We start from the raw sequence: 18,738 nt of genomic DNA on the forward strand, positions 1-18,738 counted from the left end.
GAGAAAGAAAGAAAGAGAGAAAGAGAGAATTAGAGAGAGCATATTTACATTCACACAGGACACCGGATAAGACAAGAGAATACTCCAGATGTAACAGACTGACCCTAGCCCCCCGACACATAAACTACTGCAGCATAAATACTGGAGGCTGAGACAGGAGGGATCAGAAGACACTGTGGCCCCATCCGATGATACCCCCGGACAGGGCCAAACAGGCAGGATATAACCCCACCCACTTTGCCAAAGCACAGCCCCCACACCACTAGAGGGATATCTACAACCACCAACTTACCGTCCGAAGACAAGGCCGAGTATAGCCCACAAAGATCTCCGCCACGGCACAACCCAAGGGGGGGGCGCCAACCCAGACAGGAAGACCACGTCAGTGGCTCAACCTACTCAAGTGACGCACCCCTCCCATGGACGGCATGGAAGAACACCAGTAAGTCAGTGACTCAGCCCCTGTAAAAGGGTTAGAGGCAGAGAATCCCAGTGGGAAGTGGGGAACCGACAAGGCAGAGACAGCAAGGGCGGTTCGTTGCTCCAGCCTTTCCGTTCACCTTCACACTCCTGGGCCAGACTATACTTAATCATAGGACCTACTGAAGAGATAAGTCTTCAGTAAAGACTTAAAGGTTGAGACTGAGTCTGCGTCTCTCACATGGGTAGGCAGACCATTCCATAAAAATGGAGCTCTATAGGAGAAAGCCCTACCTCCAGCCGTTTGCTTAGAAATTCTAGGGACAATTAGGAGGCCTGCGTCTTGTGACCGTAGCGTACGTGTAGGTATGTACGGCAGGACCAAATCGGAAAGATAGGTAGGAGCAAGCCCATGTAATGCTTTGTAGGTTAGCAGTAAAACCTTGAAATCAGCCCTTGCCTTAACAGGAAGCCAGTGTAGGGAGGCTAGCACTGGAGTAATATGATCAAATTTTTTGGTTCTAGTCAGGATTCTAGCAGCCGTATTTAGCACTAACTGAATTTTGTTTAGTGCTTTATCCGGGTAGCCGGAAAGTAGAGCATTGCAGTAGTCGAGCCTAGAAGTAACAAAAGCATGGATTAATTTTTCTGCGTCATTTTTGGACAGAAAGTTTCTGATTTTTGCAATGTTACGTAGATGGAAAAAAGCTGTCCTTGAAGCAGTCTTGATATGTTCTTCAAAAGAGAGATCAGGGTCCAGAGTAACGCCGAGGTCCTTCACAGTTTTATTTGAGACGACTGTACAACCATCCAGATTAATTGTCAGATTCAACAGAAGATCTCTTTGTTTCTTGGGACCTAGGACAAGCATCTCTGTTTTGTCCGAGTTTAAAAGTAGAAAATTTGCAGCCATCCACTTCCTTATGTCTGAAACACAGGCTTCTAGCGAGGGCAATTTTGGGGCTTCACCATGTTTCATTGAAATGTACAGCTGTGTGTCGTCCGCATAGCAGTGAAATTTAACATTATGTTTTCGAATGACATCTCCAAGAGGTAAAATATATAGTGAAAACAATAGTGGTCCTAGAACGGAACCTTGAGGAACACCGAAATTTACAATTGATTTGTCAGAGGACGAACCATTCACAGAGACAAACTGATATCTTTCCGACAGATAAGATCTAAACCAGGCCAGAACTTGTCCATGTAGACCAATTTGGGTTTCCAATCTCTCCAAAAGAATGTGGTGATCGATGGTATCAAAAGCGGCACTAAGATCTAGGAGCATGAGGACAGATGCAGAGCCTCGGTCTGACGTCATTAAAAGGTCATTTACCACCTTCACAAGTGCAGTCTCAGTGCTATGATGGGGTCTAAAACCAGACTGAAGCGTTTCGTATACATTGTTTGTCTTCAGGAAGGCAGTGAGTTGCTGCGCAACAACTTTTTCTAAAATTTTTGAGAGGAATGGAAGATTCGATATAGGCCGATAGTTTTTTATAATTTCTTGGTCAAGATTCGGCTTTTTCAAGAGAGGCTTTATTACTGCCACTTTTAGTGAGCTTGGTACACATCCGGTGGATAGAGAGCCGTTTATTATGTTCAACATAGGAGGGCCAAGCACAGGAAGCAGCTCTTTCTGTAGTTTAGTTGGAATAGGGTCCAGTATGCAGCTTGAGGGTTTGGAGGCCATGATTATTTTCATCATTATGTCAAGAGATATAGTACTAAAACACTTTAGTATCTCCCTTGATCCTAGGTCCTGGCAGAGTTGTGCAGACTCAGGACAATGGAGCCCTGGAGGAATACCCAGATTTAAAGAGGAGTCCGTAATTTGCTTTCTAATGATCATGATCTTTTCCTCAAAGAAGTTCATAAATTTATTACTGCTGAAGTGAAAGCCATCCTCCATTTGCGAATGCTGCTTTTTAGTTAGCTTTGCGACAGTGTCAAAAAGAAATTTCGGATTGTTCTTATTTTCCTCAATTAAGTTGGAAAAATAGGATGATCGTGCAGCAGTGAGGGCTCTTCGATACTACACGGTACTGTCTTTCCAAGCTAGTCGGAAGACTTCCAGTTTAGTGTGGCGCCATTTCCGTTCCAATTTTCTGGAAGCTTGCTTCAGAGCTCGTGTATTTTCTGTATACCAGGGAGCTAGTTTCTTATGACAGATGTTTTTAATTTTTAGGGGTGCAACTGCATCTAGGGTATTGCACAAGGTTAAATTGAGTTCCTCGGTTAGGTGGTTAACTGATTCTTGTCCTCTGACGTCCTTGGGTAGGCAGAGGGAGTCTGGAAGGGCATCAAGGAATCTTTGGGTTGTCTGAGAATTTATAGCACGACTTTTAATCTTCCTTGGTTGGGGTCTGAGCAGATTATTTGTTGCAATTGTAAACGCAATAAAATGGTGGTCCGATAATCCAGGATTATGAGGAAAAACATTAAGATCCACAACATTTATTCCATGGGACAAAACTAGGTCCAGAGTATGACTGTGGCAGTGAGTAGGTCCAGAGACATGTTGGACAAAACCCACTGAGTCGATGATGGCTCCGAAAGCCTTTTGGAGTGGGTCTGTGGACTTTTCCATGTGAATGTTGAAGTCACCAAAAATTAGAATATTATCTGCTATGACTACAAGATCCGATAGGAATTCAGGGAACTCAGTAAGGAACACTGCATATGGCCCAGGAGGCCTGTAAACAGTAGCTATAAAAAGTGATTGAGTAGGCTGCATAGATTTCATGACTAGAAGCTCAAAAGACGAAAACGTCATTGTTTTTTTTTTTGTAAATTGAAATTTGCTATCGTAAATGTTAGCAACACCTCCGCCTTTGCCGGATGCACGGGGGGTATGGTCACTAGTGTAACCAGGGGGTGAGGCCTCATTTAACACAGTAAATTCATCAGGCTTAAGCCATGTTTCAGTCAGGCCAATCACATCAAGATTATGATCAGTGATTAGTTCATTGACTATAACTGCCTTGGAAGTGAGGGATCTAACATTAAGTAACCCAATTTTGAGATGTGAAGTATCACAATCTCTTTCAATAATGGCAGGAATGGAGGAGGTCTTTATACTAGTAAGATTACTGAAGCGAACACCGCCATTTTTAATTTTGCCCAACCTAGATCGAGGCACAGACACGGTCTCAATGGGGAAAGCTGAGCTGACTACGCTAACTGTGCTAGTGGCAGACTCCACTAAGCTGGCAGGCTGGCTAACAGCCTGTTGCCTGGCCTGCACCCTATTTCATTGTGGAGCTAGAGGAGTTAGAGCCCTGTCTATGTTCGTAGATAAGATGAGAGCACCCCTCCAGCTAGGATGGAGTCCGTCACTCCTCAGCAGGCCAGGCTTGGTCCTGTTTGTGGGTGAATCCCAGAAAGAGGGCCAGTTATCTACAAATTCTATCTTTTTAATGCTTCTTTAATCAGGACAACAGTTTTCAGCTGTGCTAACATAATTGCAAAAGGGTTTTCTCATGATCAATTAGCCTTTTAAAATGATAAACTTGGATTAGCTAACACAACGTGCCATTGGAACACAGGAGTGATGGTTGCTGATAATGGGCCTCTGTACACCTATGCAGATATTCCATTAAAAATCTGCCGTTTCCAGCTACCATAGTCATTTACCTCATTAACGTCTACACATTTATGTCTACACTGAAAATCTGATCAATTTTATGTTATTTAATGGACAGAAAATGTGCTTTTCTTTCAAAAACAAGGACATTTCTAAGTGACCCCAAACTTTTGAACGGTAGTGTATATCAATACATTACGAAACCTTCAATCAAATAAGCCACACCTAGCAAATAAACCATCACATTTTTTTGTTAACCAAATTAGACGCTGTCATTGACCTCCATAGAAAAACTCCTTCTTTTGGTTGACAGATTTTGGGCGGAGTAAAACCTTTCGCTTTGCCTCTTCCTCGCTGGACATAAATGCTCCCTTTTAGCTACTCCAGGAAGTGACGTTGCAGGCCAGATCAGTGCTTCCCCCTCTCATTGACGGCCGACCCGGGGTATTGCAGGATGCCATTAGCAACTAGATGATCCTTACAGCTTTTTTATATATTTTTTTTTTTATTTCACCTTTATTTAACCAGGTATGCCAGTTGAGAACAAGTTCTCATTTACAACTGAGACCTGGCCAAGATTAAGCAAAGCAGCGCGACACAAACAACAACACAGAGTTACACATAGATTAAACAAATTTACAGTCAATAACACAATAGAAAAGTCTATATACAGTGTGTGCAAATGAGGTAACATTAGGGAGGTCAGGCAATAAATAGGCCGTAGTGGTGAAGTAATTACAATTTAGCAATTTAACACTGGGGTGATAGATGTGCAGAAGATGAATGTGCAAGTAGAGATAATGTGGTGTAAAGGAGCAAAAAAACTAAAACAATATGGGGATGAGGTAGTTGGATGGGCTATTTACAGGTGGGTTATGTACAGGTGCAATGATCTGTAAGATGCTCTGACAGCTGATGCTTAAAGTTAGGGAGGGAGATATGAGTCTCCAGCGTCAGTGATTTTTGCAATTCGTTCAAGTCATTGGCAGCAGAGAACTGGAAGGAAAGGAGCCAAGGGATGAATTGGCTTTGGGGGTAACCAGTGAAATATACCTGCTGGAGCGCATGCGATGTGTGGGTGCTGCTATGGTGACCAGTGAGCTGAGATAAGGTGGGGCTTTACCTAGCAGAGACTTGTAGGTGACCTGGAGCCAGTGGGTTTGGTGACGAATATGAAGCGAGGGCCAGCCAATGAGAGCATACAGGTCGTAGCGGTGGGTAGTATATGGGGCTTTGGTGACAAAACAGATGGCACTGTGATAGACTGCATCCAATTTACTGAGTAAAGTGTTGGAGGCTATTTTGTAAATGACATCGCCGAAGTCAAGGATCGGTAGGATAGTCAATTTTACGAGGGTATGTTTGGCAGCATGAGTGAAGGATGCTTTGTTGCGAAATAGGAAGCCGATTCTAGATTTAATTTTGGATTGGAGATGCTTAATGTGAGTCTGGAAGGAAAGTTTACAGTCTAACCAGACACCTAGGTATTTGTAGTTATCCACATATTCTAAGTCAGAACCGTCCAGAGCAGTGATGCTGGACGGGTGGGCAGGTGCTGGTAGCGATCGGTTGAAGAGCATGCATTTAGTTTTACTTGCATTTAAGAGCAGTTGGAGGCCACGGAAGGAGAGTTGTATGGCATTGAAGCTCGTCTGGAGGTTAGTTAACACAGTGGCCAAAGAAGGGCCAGAAGTATACAGAATGGTGTCGTCTGCGTAGAGGTGGATCAGAGTCAACAGCAGAAAGAGCGACATCATTGATGTATACAGAGAAAAGAGTCTGCCCGAGAATTGAACCCTGTGGCACCCCCATAGAGACTGCCAGAGGTCCGGACAACAGGCCCTCTGATTTGACACACTGAACTCTGTCTGAGAAGTAGTTGGTGAACCAGGTGAGGCAGTCATTTGCGAAACCAAGGCTATTGAGTCTGCCAATAAGAATGTGGTGATTGACAGAGTCAAAAGCCTTGGCCAGGTTGATGAATGCAGCTGCACAGTATTGTCTCTTATCGATGGCGGTTATGATATCATTTTGGACCTTGAGCGTGGCTGAGGTGCACCCATGACCAGCTCGGAAACCAGATTGCATAGCGGAGAAGGTACGGTGGGATTCGATATGATCGATGATCTGTTTATTAACTTGGCTTTCGAAGATCTTAGAAATGCAGGGTAGGATAGATATAGGTCTGTAACAGTTTGGGTCTAGAGTGTCACCCCCTTTGAAGAGGGGGATGACTGCGACAGCTTTCCAATCTTTGGGGATCTCAGACAATACAAAAGAGAGGTTGAACAGGCTATTAATAGGGGTTGCAACAATTGCAGCGAATAATTTTAGAAACAGAGGGTCCAGATTGTCTAGCCCAGCTGATTTATAGGGGTCCAGATTTTGCAGCTCTTTCAGAACATCAGCTACGTGGATTTGGGTGAAGGAGAAATGGGGGAGGCTTGGGCAAGTTGCTGTGGGGGGTGCAGTGCTGTTGACCGGGCTAGAGGTAGCCAGGTGGAAAGCTTGGCCAGCCGTAGAAAACCGCTTATTGAAATTCTCAATTATCATGGATTTATCGGTGGTGACAGTGTTTCCTAGCCTCAGTGCAGTGGGCAGCTGGGAGGAGGTGTTCTTATTCTCCATGGACTTTACAGTGTCCCAGAACTTTTTGGAGTTTGTGTTACAGGATGCAAATTCCTGTTTGAAAAAGCTAGCCTTTGCGTTCCTAACTTCCCTGAAAAGTTGCATATCACAGGGGATATTCAATGCTAATTCAGTACGCCACAGGATGTTTTTGTGCTGGTCAAGGGCAGTGAGGTCTGGAGTGAACCAAGGGCTATATCAGTTCCTGGTTCTACATTTTTTGAACAGGGCATGCTTATTTAAGATGGTTGTAACGCCTGTCTTCGTGAAGAGATGACCAAAACGCAGACGGGATATGAATGCTCATCTTTATATATAATTAGAATAAGGTGAACACAGAAAACGAAGAACGACAGGTGACAGTTTCACAGGCTATAACAAATACTAGCAGTGCAAAATCAACAACCCACAAACCCCAGGTGAAAAACACACTCCTAATATATGACTCCCAATCAGGAACAACGACATACAGCTGTTCCTGATCGAGAGCCACACAGACTAACAAAGAAACAGAACAACTAGATAAACCATACAACACAAACCCATCTGCCACGTCCTGACCAAAATACTAATACAATACTCCCTCTGCTGGGCAGGACGTGACAATGGTGAGGAAAGCACTTTTAAAGTGAAAGAAATATAGTGAATGGAATCTTCTGTGTGAGATTTTTAAATAATCTGTTCAAGGACATATATCCGGTTTTATTAGAAGCAATTATTGGTACCATGAATCTTACATTTTTGGGGTTTTATTTACACAAAGATTGACCATGAAGATTGTCACTTTTCCATTCACAATAATGGGGGGGGGGGGGGGGGGGGTGCAGGTCAGGTAGCAGGGAACCAGGAATTGAGGGCAGGGTAAGCAGGTCTGGAGCAGAATTCAAAGAAATAGTAGAGCGGGGGTCCAGGGCAGGGAAGCAGGGCTGACGAGACGAGGGACTGGAGACAGGGAACAGAGTCAGAGCAGCCAGAAATGTAGCAGAGAGAAAAGCAGCGTCAAGCTAAGGAAAAACAGGCACAACAGGATAACAAGATCTATGCAGGAACAAGAGGCTAGAAATGCAGACTGACTGAGCAGAGACTACAAACTGACAGTGTGGAAGTGGCAGGGCTGAGTATTCGTAGAGGTCTTGATTATGGAACAGGTTGCAGCTGGTGGGGATCTGCTCCACCTCTAGCACACACAATCACATACACACAGAGAGGGAGAGAGCACTGGGGGGGGGGGATGGTGGCAGGTTAGGGAGACATAGGATGAGAAGTAGAGGGCGTGCAAGGAGCAGATGTAAAGCTGATTAAAAATATCCACTCATTGGTCTTTTGACTAATCAGATCAGCTCTAAAAAGATCTGTGCAAAGATCTGACTGGTCCAAATACCAATTAGTGAACAAAAGATCAGAATTGGGCTGCCTGTGTAAATGCAGCCAAAGTAATTCCTGCAGGGTCAGGTAAATTCTTGCAGGAATTCAGCAGAACCTGCAGAATAATTGAATAATCTTGCAGGACTTTTTTGTAAGGGTAGAATGACAGTGAAATAGCTTCAAAGTTCAATCCAAATGAGTACGATAAAGCTATTTGGTTATGTCATTTAAGAAAAATTTACAATAATGATGTTGTGGAAATAAATCAATTCAGATTTTGCTATGATTGTCTTATCTTGGTATTCTGTGTATGTAAAAGTATTTTGGTAGCTTGAGGTTTCAAAACACCAACATGTTGATAGGATACCCCACACAATGAAGAAATGTCATCACATACAAGGTCAAGTGGAAGTTTATTGAATCAAACTACAGTTATGAAGTCAAAACTTTCATTTGGTATAGACATTTTTTGGCACCAGATGCATTCAGAACTAGGCTATGCTACATTCTTTACCAGCTATATAACATTGTGGTCACAGTAGTTTCGGTAACACGTCTTCACTTTTATTTCTAATCTTATGTGTTTCAATAGTCACGAGATCAGCAGCACACTCTGGAGGTATGGGTGGACGCACCACCGGAGGCAACGTTTTGGTTTGTTTAACTCACAATACGTATCAATGGCTTGATGATTGCTGTAACATTCTGTCTGAGTAAGGCACATATCAAGTTTGAAATCCAGTTATTTAGAAATGAGATGCATCTATACCATAATAACTTTTGAATTATTACAGAAGAGAATACAATGGAGCTATACCATCTAGAGATGCTGCAAATCTGAATGAAATCATAAGAATAACTTTTGGTTCACAAGAAGGTGGTCCTAGAAATCAAAACAGAATAAGACTTCCATCTAATTATTTTTGTTAAGTAAACTTCTTTAAAAAGGGAATGTGTGGGTGTTCTCCCTCTGCCTTTATCAAACCACAACACGACTTCGGAGTGCACGCCACTCCTTCGGTTTTCCTCCAGGGGGCTCTACCTCCCTCTCCTACCCCAGAAGGTGTGCTCAGTGGCTGGCCTTGGCCTTCTCAAACAGGGGCTTGAGCTCTTCCTGGCTGGTGGCCTCTTTGTGCTGCATCAGGTCGGCATGGCCCTTGGTGACACCCCAGCTATCAGGGGTGGACATGGAGGGACACTTTGGACGGCCGGATGCTGGCTTCAACTTCTCCCAGTAGTCACGGCGAGCCCTGGGGGAGAGAGGGACAGAGGGGGAAGGGAGAGGTAGGGGATTGAAAATGTAAAAGGTCAAATGTATACTCCAGACATGGGAGTAATAAGCTGGTAATAAAATGGTACAGTACTATGTCTAACCTCATGTGTCTTATAGTAACAATTTAAGTTAAACTGAACTTTTGCGATTTTGGACTGGAGTCATATAAGGACACTCCTTTGTGGTTCCTGGTATCTAACTCATTTGTACCCGGTCTCCTTACCTGGCACGGACCCATGGCTTGGTGTGCATCTCCAGGCCAGCACCCCAGTTACCGTGCTTCTCTGAGGCAGCGGGCAGGCAGCCTCTCTCTGTGGCCAGCTCCTCAGCCACAGCCCTGATGTGGTAGGGCTCAAAGCCGCAGCAGCCGCCAATGAAACGGATGCCAACGTTGAAGGCCTCCCTGGCGTACTTGTGCATGTCCCACCTGGTCAGAATCCTGGGCTCCAGACCTGGGGGAGAGACAGACATGCAGTCAGAGAGAGGGAGTTGGAAAAGAGAAGAGAAATTAGGAGAAAGGGAGGAAAGAGAAAAGAAGACCTAGTGGGCAGGAGAGAGATATGGTGATGTGTGTACGTACCGAAGGGGAACTCTGGCAGGTCGATGAATCCCTGGCAGTTGCAGTCAGGGGTGTGGAAGGCCAGAGGCTGGACCATGTAGTGGGCCTTCAGCCCCGCCCTCTCAACACCCTCCTTCATCATTTTCACCGTCTTCACACAGGTCATGGGGTCAAAGTGACAGTTGATGCCCACAATATTGGCTCCTATTGGCAGAGAGTGAGAGCTGTGTGTGTATATAAACTCAGCAAAAAAAGAAACGTCCTCACTGTCAATTGTGTTTATTTTCAGCAAATTAACATGTGTAAATATTTGTATGAACATCACAAGATTCAAAAACTGAGACAAACTTAACAAGTTCCACAGACATGTGACTAACAGAAATGGAATAATGTGTCCCTGAACAAAGGAGAGGGGGAGGTCACAAGTGAGTGAGTATCTGGTGTGGCCACCAGCTGCATTAACTACTGCAGTGCATCTCCTGCACATGGACTGCACCAGATTTGCTGTGAGATGTTACCCCACTCTTCCACCAAGGCACCTGCAAGTTCCCAGAGATTTCTGGGGTAAATGGCCCTCACCCTCCAAGCCAACAGGTCTCAGACATGCTCAATAGGTTTGAGATCCGGGCTCATCGCTGGCCATGGCAGAACACTGACATTCCTGTCTTGCAGGAAATCACGCACAGAACGAGCAGTACGGCTGGTGGCATTGTCATGCTGGAGGGTTATGTCAGGATGAGCCTGCAGGAAGGGTACCACATGAGGGAGGAGGATGTCTTCCCTGTAATGCACAGCGTTGAGATTGCCTGCAATGACAACAAGCTCAGTCCGATGATGCTGTGACACACCACCCCAGACCATGACGGACCCTCCACCTCGATCCTGCTCCAGAGTACAGGCCTCGGTGTAACGCTCATTCCTTCGACAATAAACACGAGTCCGACCATCACCCCTGGTGAGACAAAACCGTGACTTGTCAGTGAAGAGCACTTTTTGCCAGTCCTGTCTGGTCCAGCGACGGTGGGTTTGTGCCCATAGGCGATGTTGTTGCCGGTGATGTATGGTGAGGACCTGCCTTACAACAGGCATACAAGCCCTCAGTCCAGCCTCTCTCAGCCTATTACGGACAGTGTGAGCACTGATGGAGGGATTGTGCGTTCCTGGTGTAACTCGGGCAGTTGATGTTGCCATCCTGTACCACAGGTGTGATGTTCGGATGTACCAATCCTGCGCAGGTGTTGTTACACGTGGTCTGCCACTGCAAGAACGATCAGCTGTCCGCCCTGTCTTAGGCGTTTCACAGTAAGGGCATTGCAATTTATTTCCCTGGCCACATCTGCAGTCCTCATATCTCCTTGCAGCATGCCTAAGGCACGTTCACACAGATAAGCAGGGACCCTGGGCATCTTTCTTTTGGTGTTTTTCAGATTCAGTAGGAAGGCCTCTTTAGTGTCCTAAGTTGTCATAACTGTGACCTTAATTGCCTGCCGTCTGTAAGCTGTTAGGGTCTTAACGACCGTTCCACAGGTGCATGTTCATTAATTGTTTATGGTTCGTTGAACAAGCATGGGAAACAGTGTTTAAACCCTTTACAATGAAGAGCTGTGAAGTTATTTGGATTTTTATGAATGATCTTTGAAAGACAGTGTCCTGAAAAAAAGGGATGTTTCTTTTTTTGCTGAGCGAGAGAGCTAAATGAAGTCCCATACCAGCTTTGACCAGCCGGACGGCACAGTCTCCAGGGCTGACTCCGTTGAGGTCTCCGTCAGGGCCGATACACAGAGTGGCACACACTGGCTTGCCCGAGGTCTTCAGCACCTGCACGGCCCACTCTGCCTCCTCCACGTGCTCAAAGTACTGCACAAACACACAGGGTAAAAAAAGTGACAACCCAACCAATACAGAAACCAGCATTGTCCAAGTGAAGATCTTTTTCACATAGAATCGGTCAGGTCAAAATGATCAAAATTAGATTTATGTTATCAGTATGCCATGTGGGCAAGAAGTGGATCTACTATATGAGCGTACAACATGCCATTCCTACCTCTGCAATCATGAAATCCACGTTCTTCTTGACGAAGACATCAAGCTGCCTCTTGAAGATGCCCTTGACCTCGTCCTCGCACTTGCAGCTCAAGTAAGAGGGGGTCTGGGAGACCCCGCCCGCCACCATCGCGTCACCCTCATTGGCCACCTCCCTGGCCAGGTCACAGGCGGCCTCGTTGATTTGTGTGCCCTGGTGTAAATCAAAGCAGATATTGATTGGTGTACAACTCTATTGATGTAGTTTGAGGTACCCTGCAATGGTTGCATTTCCCTGCTCAGACATTGCATGCGTCAACCAATGTTTCAGTGTTACGTGATCGACTGTCAAATTGCTATAACGTACGATGTGATTAGCTGGTACAAAATAAACAAAAAAAAACACCTAACCAGGCGTTGTAAGATCTGGCAGGCATCAGCAACACCTGGGCAGAGGAACACACCCAATGTCTTCTATATCACCATTGTGAAACTTGCCAAGTTGATTAAACACCAAGTTGGGAAATAAAATCAGTGCTGAACAGAAGAACAGGCTTCGAGAGATGTATAGGAAACCTGATTTACAGATAAATGTAATAATTATTTATAGAAACTCTTATCCCATTCAGTCATTGAACAATCCTGCTTAGAAATGCATGGCCTAAATGTAACAGTAGAATGGGTCTGGCATTCTCATTCATTCCTCTTGGTGAGTTTTCCCAACAGCTGCAGACGGATACTCACCGTGAAGCGCTGAGCGTTACCCCTGTTCTCCAGTTTATCGTCGCTGGCGTAGAAGGTGAAAGTCTGCATGACATTTGACCCCGCCCGCAGGAATTCGCGGTGCAGCTGTCTCACTGGAAACGAGAAGAGTAAGTGTCACTTACTCATATGGCTTTTTGCTAAGTATTTACAACTTTGCGACTTCACGCTCTCTCAACTTCATCTGGTTGAAAAATGTGCGTCTGATGGACAAGTTGGAGAGGCGAGAGGCTTCACTAAATGCTCTGTAGGCTAGACTATGACTGGTGGGTCCAGGGAGCCAAAGATTATATATCGTTTACCAGCCTCGGGATGCTCTGCTGCAGCCTCAGGAGTCCAGGGACCCGCCTTCACATAGCCCCTTTTCTCCAGGGCGAAGACGAAACCTCCATCCCCAATAACAATCTCGCCTGCATCCAGGCGCTCCAGAATGTTCTGCACAAACATTGCATAATTAGCTCTCCATTCTACAAGTATGAAATATGCACCCGCAATAAATGCGTAAAAAGCTCCCTGAATGAAATACGCTACAGGTAAACGAATGCATTGTTTCCCAAACTGGGTCCTGGGGACACCAATGGGTGAACATCGCACCCCGAGTTTAGGAAACGCTGATCTAAGTTATACAATAGAGTTGTAGAAGTCAGACCATTCTATGTTAACCAAAGTCAATGAATCATGCGCAATGGGAAAAAAATGTATATATTGCGCCAAACAAGACCAAGGGGTTCAGATGAAGTTAGAACTAAAATAAGCATTTTGATCCCTATAATAACATACTCTTAACACTAAAGCAATACATACATTAGCACATCTGCAATAGTTCTGCAAAAGGCTAAGTGCATTACGCAACAGGCATGCGTGCCTTTACACTGTTAATGATGGTCATATTAAGTCTCGACTTACCCTCTTAGCTCCAGCTGGTGCCATGATCATTGGTGATTGCACTCGTACTTGTACTTGAGACACTCCTTCTCAAACACAGGCTTCCTCTAGATGTGGAGAGGGTTTGATAGCCGTGATCCGTTTGCCTTTATAAGCCCAAGGAGGGGTGTGATGTGCACTGATGTCACTCACAGACACAGATCCGCCCGCTCCTGCTTGTAAAATCATCTATTTTTCTCTGCATCTACAGTGCATTCGAAAAGCATTCAGACCCCTTCACTTTTTTACAGCCTTATTCTAAAATGAAAAAATAAAAAAAGACAGAAATACCTTATTTCTGACATAAAGCCCTTTCACTACATGAACAACAAGCAAGAACCAAATTCCTCATTGAGAGGGGGCAGCACTGAGCAAGCCTGCAACGTCACTTACTGGAGTAGTTCAAACTGAGCATGTTATGTCTCCATGAGAGGCCATCTTAACCGACTTCATTTGGCTTCAATGCGCTATTGAGCCATTACAGAGGAATGAATGGTGTCACATGATCGTTGGCTTTGTCCATTCATATATACAGTCATTGGTGTCACTCTGATCTTAAAATCGTGTCTCAGCAGAAATGTGTATACAGTGCATTCGGAAAGTATTCAGACCCCTTCCCTTTTTCCACATTTTGTTACAATACAAATGTTGCTACCATACTAATTTAATCCATCTAAAATGGATTACCCATCTAAACTCAGTGTCTCTGTACATTTGCCAATGGTATTGTAAATCAATACTACGTGCAATATTTCTTGGATGCTACTATGATTACGGATAATCATGAATGAATCGTGGATAATGATGAGTGAGAAAGTTAGAGGCATACATAGCATAACCCCCCAAAATGCTAACCTCTCTTTTTTTCGTAATGGTGAGGGTTAAGAGGTTAGCATGTTTTTGGGGCATGATCTTTGTGCATCTGTAACTTTCTCACTCATCATTATTCTCGATTTATTCATGATTATCCGTAAACAAGATAACATCCACATGAATGCAGAAGTGTTCAGAAACATATTGGAATCTTATTTACAATAAAAGTGACTCCAAAATAACACAATACATTATTTAGCATTCATTTATTTTAGGCACAACATAATCCAAAACACAAACAAAACAAACTTCAAATTCATGTAACAAGTTCATAGAGTCACAAGCTTGATGTAGTCATTGCGTGCTAGGATTATGGGACCAAATATGGCACCTTCAAATGTGGGGACTATTGATACTGTATGTCACTCTCCCATGTTCCCTCAACAGTTGGTATTGTTCTGGTGAATTGGCGTTCAAATCAAATCAAACTTTTATTTGCCACATGCGTCGAATACAACAAGTGTAGACTTTACCGTGAAATGCTTACTTACAAGCCCTTAACCAACAGTGCAGATCTGCCTTATGTTAGTGTTATGTTCTTGGTTTTGCTGTTTTATTAAAGCGTTTCACTTGCACCTGCTTCTGACTCACTGCCCTGTCATTACAGAATACCAACTCAAAATATGGAAGCAGCAGGACAACCGGACATCTCCCAGATGATCGATGAACAAGGTGACCTTCTTCGTCAACACCATGATCAGCTGGCTCAACTGGGGACGGCCATGGAAGATGTTCTCCGCAGTCTACAACGTCTCAACAGCGGAGGATATTCTAGAGCCAGTCTACCCAATGAGTCAGCACACCAGCCCATCCAGCAACCCGCTCAGGTCAGTGATGCCAGTCTATCCCTCCTGGAGATATATGACGGGACACCATCCAAATGCCGTGGCTTCCCCCTTCAGTGCTCCCTCTATTTCGCAAATCAGATGGGAGCCCCCACCACGAGAGGTCTAAGGTTACCACGGTTATTTCTCTGCTGACTGGGCGTGCATTGGAATGGGCTACGGCCATCTGGGAGAGAGGAGGAGGAGCTTGAGTCTTATGAGAGGTTCATGGCTCTGTTTAAATGTATTTTTGATCATCCCGCGGAGGGCAGAGAGGGAGGTGAGCATCTGCTTCAGTTCCAGCAGGGGAATCAGATGGCTGCTGAGTATGCGCTTACCTTCCAGACAGTAGCAGCTTCCAGTGGATGGAATGAGCCGGCGCTGAGCACGTTATTTAGAAGAGGTCTGCGCAAGGAGGTCCAGACGGAACTGGCCTGCCGAGAAGACAATATCACCTTGGACACACTCATTGCGATGGCCATCCGTCTGGATAACCTCCCCCGGGAGCATCGGCATATTCATCGCTTCTCTCCCTCCTTCGGCGAGTGTTCGGGATCAGAGCCTGAACCCATGGAAGTAGAGGTCACACGCCTTCATGTGGCGGAACGACTCAGACGGATACAGCTGGGGCTCTGTCTGTACTGTGGCCAGGGAAGGCACAAGTGCCAGCGGTGTCCGTTACTTCAGTATCCGGATCCACTAGAGCAGAGGGACAATCACGTGATGTTACATACCCTAGACCAGGAGTGAGTATTCCATCTACTGCTCTTACTGTTAGACCCTTTTTAGTACCCATCACTCTGGCTGACTGTCCCTCATGCCCTGTGTCCACAGCTTTAGTGGATTCCGGTGGGGTGGGGAACTTTATGGATCAGACCCTTGCCTCCTCTCTCAATATTACTACCTACCCACTCTCCTCTCCTTTTCCGGTTCAAGGTCTTGACTGTTGGCCTCTAGGATCCGGAACCATCACACACATCAGCCAAACACTCACCCACACCATGGAGCCCAATCACCAGGAAAACATCCCCTTCTTCATCACCAGTTCACAAGATCATCCTCTGCCTACCTTGGCTTCATCGCCATAACCCTACCATGGTCGAGGATGAGAATCACCGACTGGTCACCTGAATGCCGGAAGACCTGCTTCCCTGTCTCCTGTGGTTCCACATCGGTTGAGAGTCCTGTGGTTGCCCTCCAGCCCAACATCCCAAAGGAATATCAGGATCTAAGGGAGGTATTCTCCAAGACCCGCACTACCGGTCTTCCTCCTCATTGCCCCTGGCACTGTGCCATTGACCTGCTTTCCAGTGCTACACCTCAGTGCAGATACATCTACCCTCTGTTGGTGGCTGAGACCCAGGCCATGGAGGACTACATTCAAGAGGCACTCCTACAGGGTTTCATCCACAGGCCCATGTCCCCTGCATTGGCTGTTTTCTTCTTCGTGGCCAAGAAGGAGGGAAGATTATGTCCTCGTATCGATTACCGTGGACTCATTGACATCACCATGAAGTATTGGTATCCTCTCCTGCTGGTGCCATCAGCCATCGAGCAGCTCCATGGGGCTCGGTTCTTCACCAAACTGGACCTGGGAGTGCCTACAATCTCATTTGCATCCGGGAGGGGGATGAGTGGAAGATGGCGCTCAACACGATGTCTGGTCACTACCAGTACTTACTTATGCCCTTTGGCTTAGCCAATGCTCCGTCAGTGTTCCAGGCACTTGTCAACGAGGTGTCCAGGGACATGCTCGGACATCAGGTGAATGTGTACATCGATGACATCCTGAACTTCTCGACCAACCTGGAAGATCACATCACTCACGTTCGAGCAGTCCTGTAACGCCTCTTGGCTAACCACCTGTTCGTCAAGGCGGAGAAGTGCCAATTCCACCAGAGGGCTGTCTCCTTCTTGGGCTACCAAATCAGCCCGCAGGGAGTGAGGATGGAGGACAAGAAGGTAGATGTGGTAAGGTATGGCCAGTCCCAACCACCATCAAGGGGTAACAACGGCTTTTGTTTTCTTTTGCCAACTTTTTACCGCCGCTTCATCAGGAACATCAGCGCCGTCACCGCCTCTCTCACCTCCCTCCTCAAGGGTGGGCCTCATAGGTTGGGTTGGCTTCCAGCAGCCGACGAGGCCTTTCATCTCCTCAAGGGGTGTTTCACCACCGCCCCCTTGCTGAAACACCCAGATCCCACGCTACCTTTTGTGGTTGAGGTAGACGCATCGGAGGTGGGTTCTCCAAGAAACTGTCCCCCACATAGAGGAATTACGACATCGGGAGCTCTTGGCGGTGAAGTTAGCACTAGAGGAGTAGACACTGGCTGGAGGGCGCCAAGGAACCATTCGTCATCCTCACCAACCATCGGAACCTTGTACATACGGACAGCGAGGAGACTGAATCCGCACCAAGCCAGGTGGGCCTTCTTCTTCACCAGGTTTGACTTCACGCTGACCTATCGCCCAGGTTCTAAGAACATCAAGGCCGATGCCCTGTCCCGTATCTACAATTCGGGAGAGGGTCCTGTTCAGAGGGCAACCATAATCCCATCCTCCCGTGGGTCGTGGGTCCAGTGGTCTGGGACGTAGATGTGGACATTCGCCAGACTCTAGAGAGGGAGCCCGCACCCCGGAATTGTCCTCCCGCGCCCATCTATGTTCCCACAGGGATAATGGATTGGCTGCTGACCTGGGCACACACAGCTGTCGTCGCTGGATATCCAGGTATTTCTCGCACCATCCATTCCCTCACTGAGAAATACTGGTGGCCCACCTTGGTGTAAGATATTACGCGATATGTCCTGTTCCGTGTGTGCTGTAACCAAGTCCCCCCCTGAATGCTCCAGCAGGGAAGCTCAAGCCGCATCCCATGCCTCAGCGACCTTGGTCCCATCTATCCATAGACTTTGTTACTGGTCTTCCACCCTGATGGTTTCACCACCATTCTAGTGGTAGTGGATAGATTTTCCAAGTCATGTCGTTTAATCCCTCTTCCTGGTCTCCCCACTGCTCTCCCCACTGAGGCACTCTTCCAGCAGGTCTTCTGGCATTAAGGCCTTCCAGAGGACATCGTCTCAGACCATGGCCCCCAATTCACATCCCGAGTATAGATGGCCCTCTTGAAGAAGCTCGGGGTCACGGTTAGCCTCACATCCGGGTATTGGCCTCAGTCTAACGGGCAGGTGGAGAGGATGAATGAGGAGCTGGGGAGGTTCCTGAGGAGTCACTGTCAGGACCGGCAGGGTGAGTGGGCACGTTTCCTTACTTGGGCAGAGTACGCCCAGAACTCTCTACTTCACTCCTCCACTGGGTTGACCACCTTCCAATGTGTTTTGGGTTTCCAGCTGGCCCTGGCCCAGTGGACCCGGCATACGCTGTTAGATCCCTATTGGACTCCTGACATCGTGGGGGTCAGCTCCAGTATCTGGTGGACTGGGAGGGGTATGGCCCAGAGGAGTGGTGTTGGGTTCCGGTGGAGGACATTCTGGACCCCAAC

The 18,738-nt window shown here is 46.3% G+C and overlaps 1 protein-coding gene across 1 annotated transcript; it reads right to left on the bottom strand.

The window, feature by feature from the left end:
- Positions 1-8,393: 8,393 nt before the first annotated feature.
- Positions 8,394-13,910, bottom strand: LOC115203928 (betaine--homocysteine S-methyltransferase 1). Its single transcript, XM_029769023.1, has 8 exons — positions 13,522-13,910; positions 12,918-13,050; positions 12,598-12,710; positions 11,876-12,067; positions 11,541-11,688; positions 9,853-10,035; positions 9,496-9,724; positions 8,394-9,249 (listed from the first exon to the last, which is right to left on the bottom strand). Exons 1-8 carry the CDS (start codon positions 13,549-13,551, stop codon positions 9,069-9,071), a joined length of 1,209 nt encoding a protein of 402 aa, XP_029624883.1. The 5' UTR covers positions 13,552-13,910; the 3' UTR covers positions 8,394-9,068.
- Between the last annotated feature and the right edge of the window lie 4,828 nt (positions 13,911-18,738).

The sequence above is a fragment of the Salmo trutta genome, chromosome 12 (genome assembly GCF_901001165.1).
Source record: "Salmo trutta chromosome 12, fSalTru1.1, whole genome shotgun sequence".
NCBI lineage: Eukaryota > Metazoa > Chordata > Actinopteri > Salmoniformes > Salmonidae > Salmo > Salmo trutta.

Excerpts from the sequence above, each read along its gene's own strand:
- LOC115203928 (XM_029769023.1), bottom strand. The coding sequence starts at position 13,551 with ATGATCATGGCACCAGCTGGAGCTAAGAGG. Across the intron at positions 13,051-13,521 it reads CACCAGCTGGAGCTAAGAGG|AACATTCTGGAGCGCCTGGA; the intron begins GTAAGTCGAGAC and ends ATGTTTGTGCAG. Across the intron at positions 10,036-11,540 it reads CGTCCGGCTGGTCAAAGCTG|GAGCCAATATTGTGGGCATC; the intron begins GTATGGGACTTC and ends CTCTGCCAATAG.